The sequence below is a fragment of the Polypterus senegalus genome, chromosome 17 (genome assembly GCF_016835505.1).
Source record: "Polypterus senegalus isolate Bchr_013 chromosome 17, ASM1683550v1, whole genome shotgun sequence".
NCBI lineage: Eukaryota > Metazoa > Chordata > Cladistia > Polypteriformes > Polypteridae > Polypterus > Polypterus senegalus.
Genome location: NC_053170.1, coordinates 58027545 through 58044768, shown reverse-complemented (window position 1 = coordinate 58044768; position 17224 = coordinate 58027545). Strand labels below are relative to the sequence as shown.

The following is a 17224-nucleotide window of genomic DNA, read 5'->3' as shown; positions in this document are numbered from 1 at the left end:
TATCCCCTATGGATATAAACAGGTAACCTATTTATACCTCTCAAATAAATACAATTCAATCTATGGTAGAAAATTTTACTCTTATCGAGAAGCCTGCATTCTTGTACAGCTCCTTATTCCAGACGCGTGCTAACAGAACTGTCCTGCAGAATGAAACTATCATGCATAAAACTGGGCAATCAAGCAACGACATTGAGCAGCACACACTTTGCATCACGTATAAGCTGCACATTAATAGAATGGAAGTGCTTTCTATTCATAAATTCAAACTCATCATTGGATAGAGCTTTGATGCATACATGTGTGCAGTCTATTGCACCAATGACCCTGGATAAGTTGGCCTGCTCGTAAAATCTTTGTCTAACTTCCATCTGCCTTTCCCCACCATATGAGAACTGGATTTAATCCCACATTAGTGTTAATATGCCGTTAAGTACTCCAGGTAGTATGCAGCTCACAGATGGCTTCAAAATCCCAGACCTGCCTGCAGTCTCCTGCTGAAATGTCCCTGTAGCTAAAGAGCCTGTCGACAGGACTTGCTGATGTACAGGTACCGCATGACTTCTTGTTGTTGCTCTGTTCAGAACAGGATCCATAATAGTACATAAATGTGCCAGAATGTGTCCCGGAAGTCTAAAACCACTAATTAACCATTGACCTCTCTCTGCCAATAATGTCAGTGCGATCCCAGAACCTGTGATCTCTCTTCTCTGTGCCCTGTGCCAAATCATGCAGTAGTGTGAGATCAGCCATTGTTATGTTATATTAAATCAGGTTCAAATCAATGCCTTTTTATAAGAAAATGCGCTCAACTGTCTTAAATTGTCCCTAGTGTGTGCTTGGATGTGTTGCTGTGTGTGTGCCCTGTGGTGGGCTGGGTTTGGCTCCAGGAGACCCCCGTGACCCTGTAATTAGGATTTAGCGCGTTGGATAATGGATGGATGGACAGGTGCAAACCTGTATGATGTGTTTTCTGAGAAACAAAACATGACACCCGAGTTTTTGAATAATCATCAAACTCGTAGCTAGGTTGAGATTTCATTGAACAATGTCATATCTTGTAATCTATAATTTGCATATTTATAAAGTATTTATTTTTAACCATTGATAAACACCACATTTTCCCTCTACAAAGGCTTTAGGAACAAATTTATTCTGCTCACATCTGATGAATGAGAGCCACTGTCACAAATTTGAACATTAAAAAGAAAATAAAAACAGGACAGAGAAAGCACTGTGTTGCATTGCTATTGTCTTCCAAAAAAAGTGTCTTGCAGAAAATATTCTTGCATGTTAAAAAACTACTTGGAATGCCGATATCCTGCAATTCATTCATTTGAAAGTTTTTGTTTTCCTTTATAGGTTGATAGGAGATCTTACTGTTTTCAAAACTGCAGTCAACAGCCAGTGCAGAGTGTAGAAATTCTGTTTGTATTAGATGCAATTAGCTATTTGTGGTTAAATTAATTTACTTCATTTAAAATTCCACCTAACAAAGAGATATATAAAAACATGCCTTAAACTTCAAATTATTTTTGGACTCTCTAATGATAACAATAATTATTTTAAAAACTGGATATTACAAGTTTAATGGCAGAAGTTATAAAAATGCTTCATAGTTCACAAGAGTAATTTGGAACCCTTGAGATCTTTAAAAGCATTTTGGATGCTGTTGCACATTGCATAATTCACACATGGAAAGTTAAATTGGAACCAGAGAAAAGAATAACTTGCTTTATGTCAACATTTCTTAACAAACTGTTGCTCTCAAAAAAATGTCATATTTTCTTCACTTACATTTCTTCCAGAAAGAAGACGTCAATAGAAAAACAACATGAACTTTTTATATTTAAATTAAATTATAAATCACAATTACCCCTTTAAATATGCAAACGTGAATGCGCCTCGAATGCCACCCTGAAACATCCATATACAGTATGGAGCATACTACTCAACCTCATACATATTCAGCGACGATCCTGCAGAACTTCATTGGCTGTTAGAGAAGCCTTCCGCCTGATATGTCGAGACCCCCACCACTGGCATTCAGGCTGTGCTCCACAACTGAGAGTACACGATCACGTGTGGCATTATAGCTCCTGTCCTCTGCATCCTGGTTGTCAGGGAAATGTGTAAGGTGCCAGCATCTGAATAGGTAGCCACTATCATCTAGCAATTGTAATGAAATTAGTGCTGTTACAGTGAGTAAGAGAATTCAGCAAGTTACTTTACCAACAAACCATTCACCACGTACAGTACCACCATGTCTACCAAAGCTACTTTGCCTCAAAATAAATGAATCACAAGTTGACCCAGGCCACTGAGACATAACGCTTGTCAATCACATCTTAGCACAGATACCTTGTGTATTAATTCTCGTTAGGTGTCATTACTGCAACATAAGGACAGTCAAGGACATTAGAAGAGTCAGACACTGGTGCAATTTGCCTTTTTATGTTGGAAAAACCTGTTATGTTTTACGTATTTGCACTAACACCATACATAAACTGGATGCAGTGACTCACCGGTCAGTTAATGGCTTCCAGTACTGCAGGCACGATGGAGTGAAGCTTGGCTGAGATACTGTTGCTCTGTTGGCCAGTTCACTGAGAACTGAAAAGTAGCCAACATAAACTGCCGAAAAGAGTTATTCAGTGCAGCTACCCAGCACTGGCCCACTTAAAAGGGAACTAAAATACAACTTATACATCATAGTCATCATTACAATAACTTCTCAGTAATATGAATTATTATGAGTGTGAGTCATCATTTACCCCATTTGCCTTCATTTCCCTACTTTTTACTGGGTGTCGCCAGAAATGTTGCACATACATAGGTCAGTGTTGCCATAAATAGAGAATAGACAAGTTAAACCTGTCAAGTTTTCTTTTATAAATTCCAGCATTTGTGTGGGAAGTTGTGGACTCACATTTCAAACCTCTTTTTGTGTGTATGTAGGCTTTATAAATGAGGTGCCAAGAACCTTACTTTTTTCAAAGTCCACTTGATGCACAAGCAAATTTAGTGCTGCCATTTAACTTAATACACACATCTTTGGGATGTAATGTAGAGGAAACTTTAATCTCTGGCAAAAATTAAAGATTGAGACAGAACATGGCAATGTTAAACAGACAGAGCCCAAGCAAAAGAGCTAATCTGAGTCCCTAGAACTGTCTGCACTTCCATTCTGTAGACTTTCCAGTAGCTCATTTGATTATGATATATACTTAAGCATAAAACTAATTATTGCACAAATAGGACATTACATTTAGATCATGCATGTTAAGCTGAGGACGATTGCACAGTGGTATCACTGAAGCCATACAGTAAAGAGTCCAGGGACTGCATCCCAGATCCTCCCTGCGTGGGTTTCCTCCCACAGTCCAAAGACATGGAGGTTAGGTGGATTGGCAATACTAAATTGGCCCTAGTGTGTGGTTGGGGTTGTATGTGTATTTGTATGTGTATGTGTGTTTGCCCTGTGATGGACTGGCATCCTGATCAGGGTTTGTTCCTGCCTCCTTGTGCCCTAAGCTAACTGGGATAGGCTGAAGCACCCAACCCTGTTCAGAACTAAGCTGGTAAGAAAATGATGATGATGATGATGATACTTAACTTATTCTTACCTACATTTAAACTAGATATACATGTTCATATAGGTCATACAAACATATTTAGTTTACAAAAGCATAAATAAATAAAATGAGATAATTGCCTGAAACATTCATTCCTAAGTACACCTAAGGTAATTTCTGTGTGGTGCGTCAAAACATTTAAAGTCATTATTTCTGAAGCCAGTTAGTTCATTCACTATGAATTTCTGTATTTTCAATAATGATAAATAAGTGTCTTTCAAGGTTAGTAAGAATGCTATTAGCAAGAAACATGAAAAGTGCCAAGAAAATAGGGCAGATTGCAATAATGCCTTTGTTTGCCAATAACAGTCTTGCAATTCTATGTATGTAGACTGTTATAATAATATGAGTTTACTTGTTTAGTGCAAACAATTGTTCAAATACATATTTAGGATCAATTGCATTATTTTTATATTTTTGCAAACACTTTTAAGGTGAGAAAGCACTGTTGATTGATATAATCTAAAAAGCAAAATATAAGCAGCTGTTGCCATTTTCAAAGAAAACACCACATATGGAATTCTATTGTCTGACTGTTAGTCAGAGCATGAAAATGGATGATACAATAAAAATGAGAATATCTGGCAGATACCTTTGACAAATGGACCAAACAGGATTGAAATTCATTACAATTGCTGACATATATGTGGAAGAATCAAAAGGTAAAGGCAACTTACCCTTTAACGCCAGTAACTGTGAACAGATGAACTCAACAGTTGTTGCGCTTCCCTACATAGTCTCCATGCACGTTGATGCACTTCTTATTATCGCTCCACTAACCTTCTTCATTCTTTGGAAGATGAAGAGCTTTGGCTGCTCCTAATGCAGGTCTGTACCACTTCTTTAACCTCATCATCGGAGGTAAATCTGTGACCATATAGTGCCTCTTTAAGTGGACCAAAGATGTAATGGTCACTTGGTGCTGTTCAGTGATGTAATGGGGTATGTTCAACACGCTGGAACTGCAGCTGTTTTATTGCCTTTACTGTTGTGGCTGCTGCATGGTTACGTGCATTGTCATAGAGCAGCAAGACAGGTTTTGTACAGCATTCCTCTTCTTTTTCTGCAAATTGCAGGTTTCAGTTTCTCACCAAGAATAGCAAAGTATGATTCACAGTGCCAGAATCAGATCCTTCATGTCCCAGAATAAGGCCATCATGACTTTCTTGACAAAATGATATTGCTTGAATTTCATCTTTTCTTCTGAAGAAGATGAGTGTTCCCACTGCATGCTTTATTTCTTGCTTTTCAGCTCACAGTGATGGACCCATGTCTCATCTCCAGTGACAATACACTCCAAAACACTCATATCTTCTTCATAATGTTTCGGGAATTGAGTCAAAACCTCCTTGTACTGTTGTTGATGCAGATCAGTAAGCTGTTTGGATACCCTTTCATGGGCAAACTTTACAGTACCCCAGGTCATCATCCACTATGGCATGTGCAGATCCATAGCTTATATCCAAATGTGCAGCAACAACAAACAATGTAATCTGTTGGTCTTCTGTGATGAAGGCATTCACCATGTCAGTGTAGGATTATGAGCATGATGTTGTTGGTCGACCAGATCAAGCACCATCGGGCGCACTTTAAACCTTTCTACCCATTCATAAATATTTCCTTGAGTCATGCTGTTTTCACTTCTGTACTAAGCCAACATCCTCTGGTGAATTTCAGTGAGGTTCACGCCCTCTGCCCAAAGAAATCTCACTATGACACATTATTTAACAATAGTGCATTCCTATGGTGGCAGTGGAGTGTCCATGTCATTTGACTTGGCTTGAACAAGACTAATGACAGAGCGTTGTGCTGTATGTATCCAAATTGCCCATAAGTCACAGAGAATGTTTTATTATTTTGTGTCAGCTTCTATCCATTGAAGTTACAGCATAATTTTCAGTTTTCCTTTACTTTTTCATTTAAACACACACACATATATATTGTGGAACTGGCCCTGGACACACGCAGACGGACATCGTTCGTTCACCTAACACACGTTTATTTACACAAAACTATTTACAATATTTACAGTGTCCAGTGCACAAACCCAGTGCCTCCAGCACCGATCCCCCAAAGGTCCGGGCCCTTTACACAGTCCCAAGTACCTTTCTTCTGGCCGCCTCCAGTCCTCTCTCCAGCTCCGTCCTCTTTCACCCGACTTCCGCTCTTGACTGTTGGGAGGCGGCCTCTTTTATAGCACCCCGGATGTGCTCCAGCTGCTTCCCTCCGGGTGTCCTCCTTCTTCTTCCTTCCAGCACTTTCGGGTGTGGCGGAAGTGCTGGGCTCCAGGGTTCTTCAGGCACCGGGGCGCCACCTGGTGGTGGCCACGGGCCCCTACAGGGTTGGGCTTCCAAGCCCCCTACCCGAGGCCACCAACAAAACCAGGGCGGTCGCCAACTCGTGGTCAGGAGGAATTGCAGCAACTCAAAATCGTACGCAGCACTTTGTATGGCCCCTGTGTTCTTGTATACATGCCTGACAACATCGGTGCATGCTTCTAATGAGGTGACAGATGGTGTTGTGGGGATCTCCTTCCAGATCTGGACCAGGGCATCACTGAGCTCCTGGACAGTCTGAGGTGCAACCTGGTGGCATTGGATGGACCAAAACATAATGTCCCAGAGGTGTTCTATTGGATTTAGGTCAGGAAAGTGTGGTGGCCAGTCAATGGTATCAATTCCTTCATCCTCCAGGAACTGCCTGCATACTCTCACCACATGAGGCCAGGAATTGTCGTGCACCAGGAGCCACTGTACCAGCATAGGGTCTGACAAAGGGTCCAAGGATTTCATCCTGATACCTAATGGCAGCCAAGGTGCCTTTGTCAAGCCTGTAGCGGTCTGTGTGACCCTGCATGGATATGCCTCCCCAGACAATCATTAACCCACCACCAAACTGCTCATGCTGAATGATGTTACAGGCAGCATAATGTTCTCCATGGCTTCTCCAGACCCTTTCACTTCTGTCACGTGCTCAGGGTGAACCTGCTCTCATCTGTAAAAAGCACAGGGCACCAGTGGTGCATCTGCCAATTCTGGTATTCTATGGCGAATGCCAATCGAGCTGCATGCTGCTGGGCAGTGAGCTCAGGGCCCATTAGAGGACATGGGGCCCTTGGGTCACCCTCATGAAGTCTTTCTGGTTGTTTGGTCAGAGACATTCACACCAGTGGCCTGCTGGAGGTCATTTTGTAGGGCTCTGGCAGTGCTCATCCTGTTCCTCCTTGCCCAAAGGAGCAGATACTGGTCCTGCTGATGGGTTATGGACCTTCTATGGCCCTCTCCAGCTCTCCTAGAGTAACTGCTTGTCTCCTAGAATCTCCTCCATGCCCTTGAGACTGTGCAGGGAGACACAGCAAACCTTCTGGCAATGACACGTATTGATGTGCCATCCTGGAGAAGTTGGACTACCTGTGCAACCTCTGTAGGGTCCAGGTATCGCCTCATGCTACCAGTAGTGACACTGACTGTAGCCAAATGCAAAACTAGTGAAGAAACAGTCAGAAAAGATGAGGAGGGAAAATGTCAGTGGCCTCCACCTGTTAAACCATTCCTGTTTTGGGGGTCATCTCATTGTTGCCCCTCTAGTGCATCTGTTGTTAATTTCATTAACAACACAGCAGCTGAAACTGATTAACAACCCCCTCTGCTACTTAACTGACCAGATTAATATCCCATAAGTTTCATTGACTTTATGCTATACTCTGATTAAAAAGTGTTCCTTTAATTCTTTTGAGCAGTATATATATATACAGTACAGGCCAAAAGTTTGGATACACCTCAATGTGTTTTCTTTATTTTCATGACCATTTACATTGGTAGATTCTCACTGAAGGCATCAAAACTATGAATGAACACATGTGGAGTTATGTACTTCACAAAAAAAGGTGAAATAACTGAAAACATGTTTTATATTCTAGTTTCTTCAAAATAGCCACCCTTTGCTCTGATTACTGCTTTGCACACTCTTGGCATTCTCTCGATGAGCTTCAACAGGTAGTCACCTGAAATGGTTTTCACTTCACAGGTGTGGCTTATCAGGGTTATTTAGTGGAATTTCTTGCTTTATCAATGGGGTTGGGACCAGCAGTTGTGTTGTGCAGAAGTCAGGTTAGTTGGATGATCATTTATTTTTCAACAGGACAATGACCCCAAACACACCTCCAGGCTGTGTAAGGGCTATTTGACCAAGAAGGAGAGTGATGGAGTGCTGTAAATGGTCATGAAAATAAAGAAAACACATTGAATGAGGAGGTGTGTCCAAACTTTGGCCTGTACTATATATATATATATATATATATATATATATATATATATATATATATATATATATATATATATACTAATTCTTCCTGTTTTATCAAAACAATTTTGTTTTAAGACAACACATAATAATGAAACGTTTGTTGGCACACCAAAGAGAGTCTTACTTACATTTACAGGTCCGTCTATTGTAATTTTTAATGAAAGAGAGAGATTTTAAAAGCCCATCCTTTCTGTTCACATGAAAACTGCTATAGAGATTTGATGGAAAGATCAACAAAAAGATTTTTCAATTTTATTTTTTTTACTTTTACAATGCAAATACACCCTTTTACCTTCTTACCCTGAGATGCCAAAACAACAATGAACATCTATGTCATTATACTTCCTGAAGGGGCTTTTAAGCAAACAGGTCTGTTTATTAGGAAGTACTGAAATTACACTGCTTATGTGTTGCTGGGAAAATGCTTTTTCTTTCCCAGACACCTGTGAGTTTGTAGTCCGTCAGCAGGGAAGTGTATTCGTTAAGCCTGTTGACAGTTTTTAGAGTAAGTGCCAAAGCATTCGTCGGCTCGTTCACTGTCCTCACTAAAACATCAGCCAGGTGGCAACAGCACAGCGCCAAGAATTTCACATAAAAGCTTAGAAACTTCCTTCAGTGCTAACCCTATGTATAATAACAATTTATATTACAGCCAAATCACCAAAATAAAAATGTAAATGTAGCGAGATTATATGTGCTTATGCTAGTTCTAGTAAGTAGCTTTTCTTGAGAAAGACTTCAATATTAGATATTAGATGAGTGGATTACAAGAGAATGCCAAGAATGTGATTTCTGTAGAAGACAACAATTTCACAATCAGAATACTATCTGTGCCCTCTCCACCATTTCTCTGTAAAACAATGTGTATAAACAAATTCTGAAGAAGGTAATACATCCTTTCCCTGGAATAAAAACACATTTCTTCCAGTTAAAGACATCCTACACACATCAGCTCTTATTTTCTCATTGAAACTTGCAAAAACAGTACATATAGTTAAAAAAGAGAATCATGCACCCTCAGAATCTGAGGGGCAGTTAAGCTTGGAAATTAACATTAGAATTTGATCCCCAGACCATTCTAAACTCATCTCCATAACCACTAGGCGACACTGTCTTGCCACTTTCTGAATGAGACCCTATCTTAAACATTCATCCCAGATTCAAATGTTGTCTATTTCTTTTAATCCTTTTCAATTTTTTTTTTTTGTTGTCTTCGCAACTGAACCATTTCTTCTTTCCTGTAGGTATTCTGTGACATGGAAACAAACAAAGGAGGCTGGACTGTTTTGCAGCATAGAAGAGATGGGACACAGGATTTCCATCGGACGTGGAAGGACTACAAAGTGGTAAGGAAACAAGGCCTCTACTATACAGCACTGCCTTTTAGCACTCAGCCCTCTCATAAGCCTTCTTTGTTGGAACCAGCAATGTCTGCTCAGCCAAAGGAATGTAATGTACCCCCAAGATACCAGAATCTCTTAATCTTTCTCCAAGGAGCCTTCTGCTAGAAACCAAACTATCAAAACAAGGTCAGTTTTTCCCATTTAGGAAATAGAGAAAGAACACAATACTCACATACAGATGTATGACCTTAGCATACCCTGGAACATTTCAACACAGCCAACAATGTCTCATGTAAACTACCAAAGCTGTATGAATGTTCGTCATCCCCACAGGAGTCCTTGCTCTATTTAGTTTAATTACTGTCTGGCTTTTGACCCTTCCTTAAGAAGCTCTTTATTTGCTATGAAGAAGTGTTCTCAGTCAGGAGAGTGACTGCACCTGGGATTTCCCTGAAGCAGATTACACACATGCAGATCAAAAAAAACTGCAGCACAGGGGTTGCAATATTCATTTCTGGCCATCCCAGGGACAGCTTGTGTTTTTAGCTAACCAGCTCATTAAACATGTGCCAATTCTAGCCTTTAAATAAAATACAGGCTTAATTATAAGAATACGCTACTCAAAAATGGTCATGTTTTCATTTTTCTATCTAGTGCTTACTTCTTGTTTTTATTAGTAATGGCTGAGAAAACTTTTGGATCTCTTGTTTTTTTTTGGAGACCAGAGATAACAAAGTCCTAAAGCAATGGACTTCTGTGGGGACCAAAGCTGAACAAACATCAAATAATATCAAAACATTTATGAAATCCATAATCCATATGGGTGGCACGGTGGCGCAGTGGTAGTGCTGCTGCCTTGCAGTTAGGAGACCCAGGTTCGCTTCCCGGGTCCTTCCTGCATGAAGTTTGCAAGTTCTCCCCGTGTCTGCGTGGGTTTCCTCCGGGCGCTCCGGTTTACTTCCACAATCCAAAGACATGCAGGTTAGGTGGATTGGCGATTCTAAATTGGCCCTAGTGTGTGGGTGTGTTTGTGTGTGTCCTGCAGTGGGTTGGCACCCTGCCCGGGATTGGTTCCTGCCTTGTGCCCTGTGTTGGCTGGGATTGGCTCCAGCAGACCCCTGTGTTTGGATTCAGCGGGTTACAAGATGGATGGATAATCCATATGTCATACACTCCTAACATCTCAAGCAAGTACATTGTTTTGGTTAAAATATTCTTAAATAAACACCTTCTGGAAAATCATCTCATGAGCAGATGAGGAGCATGCACAAATGAGAAAAATCTTTTTAAGCTGATTACCAAATAAGAACATGAATTCTTATCTCAAGTTTGTCAAAAAGTTTTCACCCCCTTGCAAGCTTTCCATCCATCTATCCATTATCCAACCTGCTATATCCTAACTACAGGGTCACGGGGGTCTGCTGGAGCCAATGCCAGCCAACACAGGGCACAAGGCAGGAAACAAACCCCGGCTGGGGCGCCAGCCCACCGCATACAAGCTTTCATATTTAATTATTATACAACATTAAATCGCAGTTGATTTTTTGTCTATTTTTTTAAAATGATCAACAGTAAAAGACTTTTTAATGTCAAAGTGAAAACAGATCTCTGCAAAGAGGCTAAATAATTGACTGAGTTTGGTATTCACCCCCTTAGAAGTCAGTATTTAGTAGATGTGCTTTTGCAGCCATGACAGTCTTGAGTCTGTATGCACAGGTCTCTGTCAGGTCCGCATACTTGGACACCGCCATTTCTCTATTCGTTTTTGCAAAACCTCCTCAAGCTCTATCAGGTTGTATGGGATTGTGAGTCAAAAGCATTTTTTCAAGTCCAGCCACAATTTCTCCAACTGACTCAGCCACTCCTGGACATTAACATTGTTTTTAAGCCATTCACGTGTACTTTTGGCTTTATTCTGAGGATTTTGTCTTGCTGGACAACAAGTCTTCTCCCATGGTGCAGATTTCTTACACACTGCATCAGGTTTTCCTCCAGGATTTCCCTCTGTTTTGTTGCATTCATTTTATCCTCCATCCTTACAAGCTTGCAAGGTCCTGCAGCAGAGATGCATCCCCACAGCATGATGCTGCCACCACCATGCTTCACAATGGGGATGGTGTGTTTTTAATAATTTGTAGTGTTTGGCTTTTGACAAAAAAGCCAATATGTCGTGTGTGTGTGTTTTATTATAACAAGTGGCTTTTTTTTTTTACCATTCTTCCATAAAGCTGTGACTGTAGAAGCACCTGGCAACAGATGTTGTAGGCAGTCTTATATACCATAGTTTGCAACTGCCTGTGAGCTATCATAGGTCCTTTAGTGGCCTTCCTCACAAGTCTTCATTTTGCATGGACAACACTCTTTCCATGTGCTATACTCGTTCCATTTCTTAATGATTGATTTAACTCGACTCCTAGGGATATTCAGCATCATTGAAGTTTTCCAGTCTCAATCCCTCAACATTTTAATCATCCTTTCACAGAGTTGCTCGCAGCGTTCTTTTGTCTTCATTATGTAAGTTATACCACAAGACTGATTCACCACACATTTCTAGATAAGGAGCATTTATACTGCAATCAACTGAAACCCAAGACAGATGATCTGCATTGAACTAATCTTGTGACTTCTAAAGCCAATTGGCTGCACCAGTGATGATTCAGTGCATCATATTAATTAACGGACATGTTTCTATTGATCAGTTGTCCTAATTTGCGGCAGATGATAAAAAGGTTAGGCCAATATCACACCCTCTGTAAACACATTATTTTAAAATGTTTAGTCAAACCTGATGCCGGAGCATTTATATTCTGAGACAAAAAAAGACTAGTGGTCAATATCCATAAACACATGAGGAATATATTACATCAAAGAAAATAAAAACATATTTTTTGCATCACCACATAAGGGATTGATATCTATATACAATAAGAATATCCCTTCCCCAGTTCCCCTTCCAGAGCTTATAAGTAAGTCCACAGTTCCAGCCCCTGGAAATGAAGAGTAGTAATAGGTGCTGACTCCTAGCAGCTGCGGTGGGCTGGCACCCTGCCCGGGGTTTGTTTCCTGCCTTGTGCTCTGTGTTAGCTGGGATTGGCTCCAGCAGACCCTGTAGTAAGGATATAGCGGGCTGGATAATGGATTGATGGATGGATAGACTCCTAGCAGCGTAAAATCTTCACAGTAGAAGCTATACAGTCAGACTGCGTCATGATAAAGAACACTAAGGTCTTTGAGAAGCTCACCCAAGTCCGTGGAAAATAGCGGAACGCCCAGTTCACCAGTCAAAAAAGAATTACCGACTTCCACCTAACCGTCAGGACTTTAGAAGCTCGAGGACATCGTCTCATGGCCCAGCCAGATGCTGATCTGCTTCATTCGATTTTCACCAGCTTCTTCTTGGCTGTCCTCTCTCCCTTTAAATGGCACACTTTATGCAAACTGTTCCCCGAAAATGAAAAAAAGGAAACCAGATGTCCCACCTCTGGAGCACCACTGTCAATCTCAGTCTGTAAGTACAATCCCCACGAAACCTGATCAACAGCAGAAAAATATATTATTTCTATTTATGTGGCAGTGCTACACAGTTTCACAAAATACCAAAATAAATTCACATTGATGCAATGCTGTACAACAAAAAAATGTGAAAACTACCATTCTTTTTATGGCACTGTAAATGATGACAAAATCTGTAGCTGTTTGCATACTTTTCTAAGCTTTTTTCAGTCTATTATATCATTTTAATATTGCTTTTTGTATTTGTTTGACTTCTCGTCTATGTTTAAGAATTGGTACTTAGGGCATTGAAATTAAATGTATTAAGTACATCATAAACATATATTAATGCTTACATGGCAAATAATGATGTAACAGGTGATATTTTAGATATAGCATCTTTTCCTTTTGATAGGAATCTACCAACCAAAGGGCATTTTTATTTCTGGTGGTTATAGACACCCAGAAAAAAAAAGATTTTAAGATTTGGAGTCCTCCAGCTTTTAGGGATGGGTATTGGCTGGACATAAAGCTTTTAACCAATATAGAAAGAAAGAAGCAAAACAAAATATGTGGGTTTACTGTATAAAAAAGGGAAAAGGACACTCCAATGTTCAGAGAAAAGTCAACAAAAATTGGTGTATAGAAAGAAAGTAAAGAAACAAAGGAAAGCATTTTTGAATGACTTGTCATCACTGAAGAAATATGGGACTCTGCTCTGTTTATAAAGAGGTCTTCTGGAGAGTAAGAGTGATGTAAACACACATGGAAGTCTACGTTAGATTGGTCAAGGAAAAAATAATACAGAGTTTTAGAGAGGTTTAGGAAAATGATCAACAATTACAGGACCTTTGTAATTAAATCAATTGCATAAACAGTTAACAGTACATGCGGACAAGTACTCCTTCCCATCTGGCAAATGTTAACTTTTTCAGATAAAAACGTAACAATTTCACCCTTTGATCTAATAGTAGATTTTGATTTACCATCTATTGATATTCATTGTGAAATTCATCGATTAATTACATAGGCCAGACTAATGCAAAATATCTCTCCATGACACCTGTTTAGTGTTTGCTGTTTACTCTTGAGATATTCCAATCTCAGAGATCAAAAGAGGTCAATTGTTATTCAACTGTCAGCTGATAATTCAAGAAGAGGGATTTTCCACCAGAACCTTTCTTTTAATAAGGCATTCTTTCTAATTTCAAACCTCCAAATGTATAATTATACACCAAATTACTCTTAAAAGGTGCAAAACTGACACGCAATGGAGTCAAATTCTTGCAGCACAAATGCTCATTGGACCAGGCCTCACATCCTTAATTTATCCATCCATTGATATCAAAGAAACATTAAAGTCAGTTCAAACCTATCAAATCTATATCTATGCAAAATAAGGAATCATCAAATATATGCTGCCCTAAATTAATTCTGGTGTTCTTATTATTCCAAATGAGCAAGCTAAATCATGTGAAACCATATTTTGTCTCATGAAAATCCATGTTGGTTATAGTAACTTTTACTGATTACCCAGTACTCAAAATCCACTCTGCAAATAAGACATCAGAATGTCCCTGTCATCATGTCTTAAGAGAAAAGTTAATGTAGAGAATCATCATTTCAATGAAAAACGAACCAAAAAGTATGTTGCTACAATGCTGTGAATTGTGAAATGCTTATTGATCTGCAATGAACAGTGCATTGTGAGGTGCCTATCTTCAGAAGAGTTGTACTTTCAATGAATCTTATTGTGCATTGTCTGAAGACAGGAACAGGAAGATAGATAGATAGATAGATAGATAGATAGATAGATAGATAGATAGATAGATAGATAGATAGATAGATAGATAGATAGATAGATAGATAGATAGATAGATACTTTATTAATCCCAAGGGGAAATTCACATATTCCAGCAGCAGCATACTGATAAAAAACAATAATAAATTAAAGAGTGATAGAAATGCAGGTATAAAAGACTATAACTTTGAATAATGTTAACTTTTACCCCCTCAGGTGAAATTGAAGAGTCGCATAGTGTGGGGGAGGAACGATCTCCTCAGTCTGTCAGTGGAGCAGAACAGTGACAGCAGTCTGTCGCTGAAGCTGCTCCTCTGCCTGGAGATGATACTTTTTTGTGGATGCAGTGGATTCTCCATGATTTGGAAGAGCCTGCTCAGCACCCGTCGCTCTGCCACAGATGTCAAACTGTCTGGCTTCATGCCTACAATAGAGCCTGCCTTCCTCACCAGTTTGTCCACGCGTGAGGCGTCCCTCTTCTTTATGCTGCCTCCCCAGCACACCGTAGAATAGGGTGCTCGCCACAACTGTCTGATAGAACATCTGCAGCATCTTATTGCAGTTGTTGAAACACACCAGATTTCTATGGAAGTATAGTTGGCTCTGTCCTCTCTTGCAAAAGTCAAAAGACAACCCAGACGTTGTGCAACAGTGTGTTCATGTCAGAAATTTTGATGGAACAGCAGACACATGAAGGAGACATGCATGTATTTTGAGAAACTTAAATACCCTGAGGAAAAAGGCATAATGTAGGACTACACAGAGAGTGCCCAAGTCTAGTATTCACATCCATGGAGCAATGACACAGCAGCAGTAACAGTTTTGCCTCTGTGCCAGTCATATATGCTTCTTATATTAACATAGACTCAGATATTGAAATAAATGTTTAAGCGTTCTTGTGACTGTGATATCTTTTAAATGTCTTGCTGAGAAAGTCCTTACTAGATCCAAGCATTTGAAATGAGTGTAGTTATTGATTTTGATGGATCTGGACAAGGTGATGATGAAGTGGCATTCCTCTTTCTGTAAAATGTTTGACTTAACTCTCAATAAACTTTTAATCACTTTTATGAATTGCCTTTGCAGTTTTACCACTGCTAAGCATGAAGGCACAATGTCGTAGTGGCTAGCATAGCCCGTTCCTGAAGACTGACTTTGAATGTGAGTCTGTCAAATATCTGCCCTGGGAAGTTGTACATTCTCCATGTTTATGCACATTTTCTCTGGATACTCTTTTAATCCCACATCCTAAACATTTTCATGATAGGTTAACTGGTAAATTTATTGGGAGGGGATTAAGGGAGAGTGCTCTTGTTATAGGCTTTGGTCCACCACAATCCTCCAGGAGACTGCACTAATTTGAAATGTAATGAATAGATTAGAGTCTTAACGTTATTTCAATAGTGTACCATAATAGGACAGGTTATTTAGCCACAAATATAGTAACACATAAATATATATTTTATAGTCAAACCACACAATTAAAAAAAAAATGCAGGTTACACTTTTATTGAATCCACTTTTCAAAATGAATTTAATATCCTCTGAAAAGTTTGCTTCATAGTACTACCTTTCTTTCTCAGCTTTTCTTGCTTTGTGATTCTGCTTTATGTGTGAGACTCAGTATTAAATAAAGATTGAGTAATTAAACATATGTGCGTGATAAAGTTCAACTGAATGTGAATTTTAATTCAGGAAGTCATTTATGTCATGTAAATATCAGAGAAGTTAGTGGTACGACCTTACACCTCCTGCAGAATGGGTTCAAATCTTGCCCTTATCACAGTTCGTGTGTTGTTAATATACTCTACTTGTACCTGTGCGGTGCTTTCTCTGGATACTCCAGTTTATTTGCCTGTTAGGTTTTGTCAATAACCTAAATTGGACTGACATGAGTGAATGTGCTCTGCGTTAGATTGGCGTCCCATTCAGGTTTGTTTCCTGTGCTGTATGCTGTCTGGAAGGCTCCAGTCTCCACAACCCTGAAATGTGCTAAGCAGATTCAGAAGCTACATGGCTGGATGCATTTAGATCATTTGCAATAAAAACAAGTAATGCCAAAGGTCTATGAACCTCGAAAGTGTTTGTAATGTTTTAATAGCAGACTTTTTCATATCCGTGTGAAAGATAAATCACATGAGGGAATTTGCAGCAAGCCAGAAATCTCAAATATTGTTCTTTAAGCCTTTCAAAATTCATCAAAGTGTTACCACCTGCAATGAAATGTACAGCTACAGTATTGCTTATAACTGCACCAGAGGGAGCCTGTTATCTTGCTTAGTTCATGCATTTCTTGCGTCTCATTTATCAAAGATTCCTAGATTTTTGTGTGTTTTTACTCCTAAATCATCTTCCTTTGAACAGTTCATTTTGAATTCACTAAGGTTGGCTGAAAATGAAATTTGATTGTTATCCATGTGCATTTGTTGAAGAATACATAATTGTATTTAAACGTGTATATCAAAAAAATGGCATTCCAATGCTTGACTATAAGAAACTAGGAAGGAGGAAAAAAAACAGAAGAAAAAAAGCACAAAAGCACAATTTAATCTGTGGATCATTACTTCCATGTGGATTATTAAAAGTTTTTGAAACTATGAATTGCAAAGAAACTACATTAAATAAATAAAATTATTGCCAAGCCGCAC

General features: G+C 39.4%; 1 protein-coding gene across 1 annotated transcript in view; it reads left to right on the top strand.

The window, feature by feature from the left end:
- angpt2b (angiopoietin 2b) overlaps positions 1 to 17224 on the top strand; it is a 95175-nt gene that overhangs the window by 64443 nt on the left and 13508 nt on the right. Inside the window, exon 6 of the mRNA XM_039739929.1 lies at positions 9185 to 9286. Coding sequence (XP_039595863.1) covers positions 9185 to 9286 — 102 coding nt within the window. The remainder of the gene's footprint in view (positions 1 to 9184; positions 9287 to 17224) is intronic.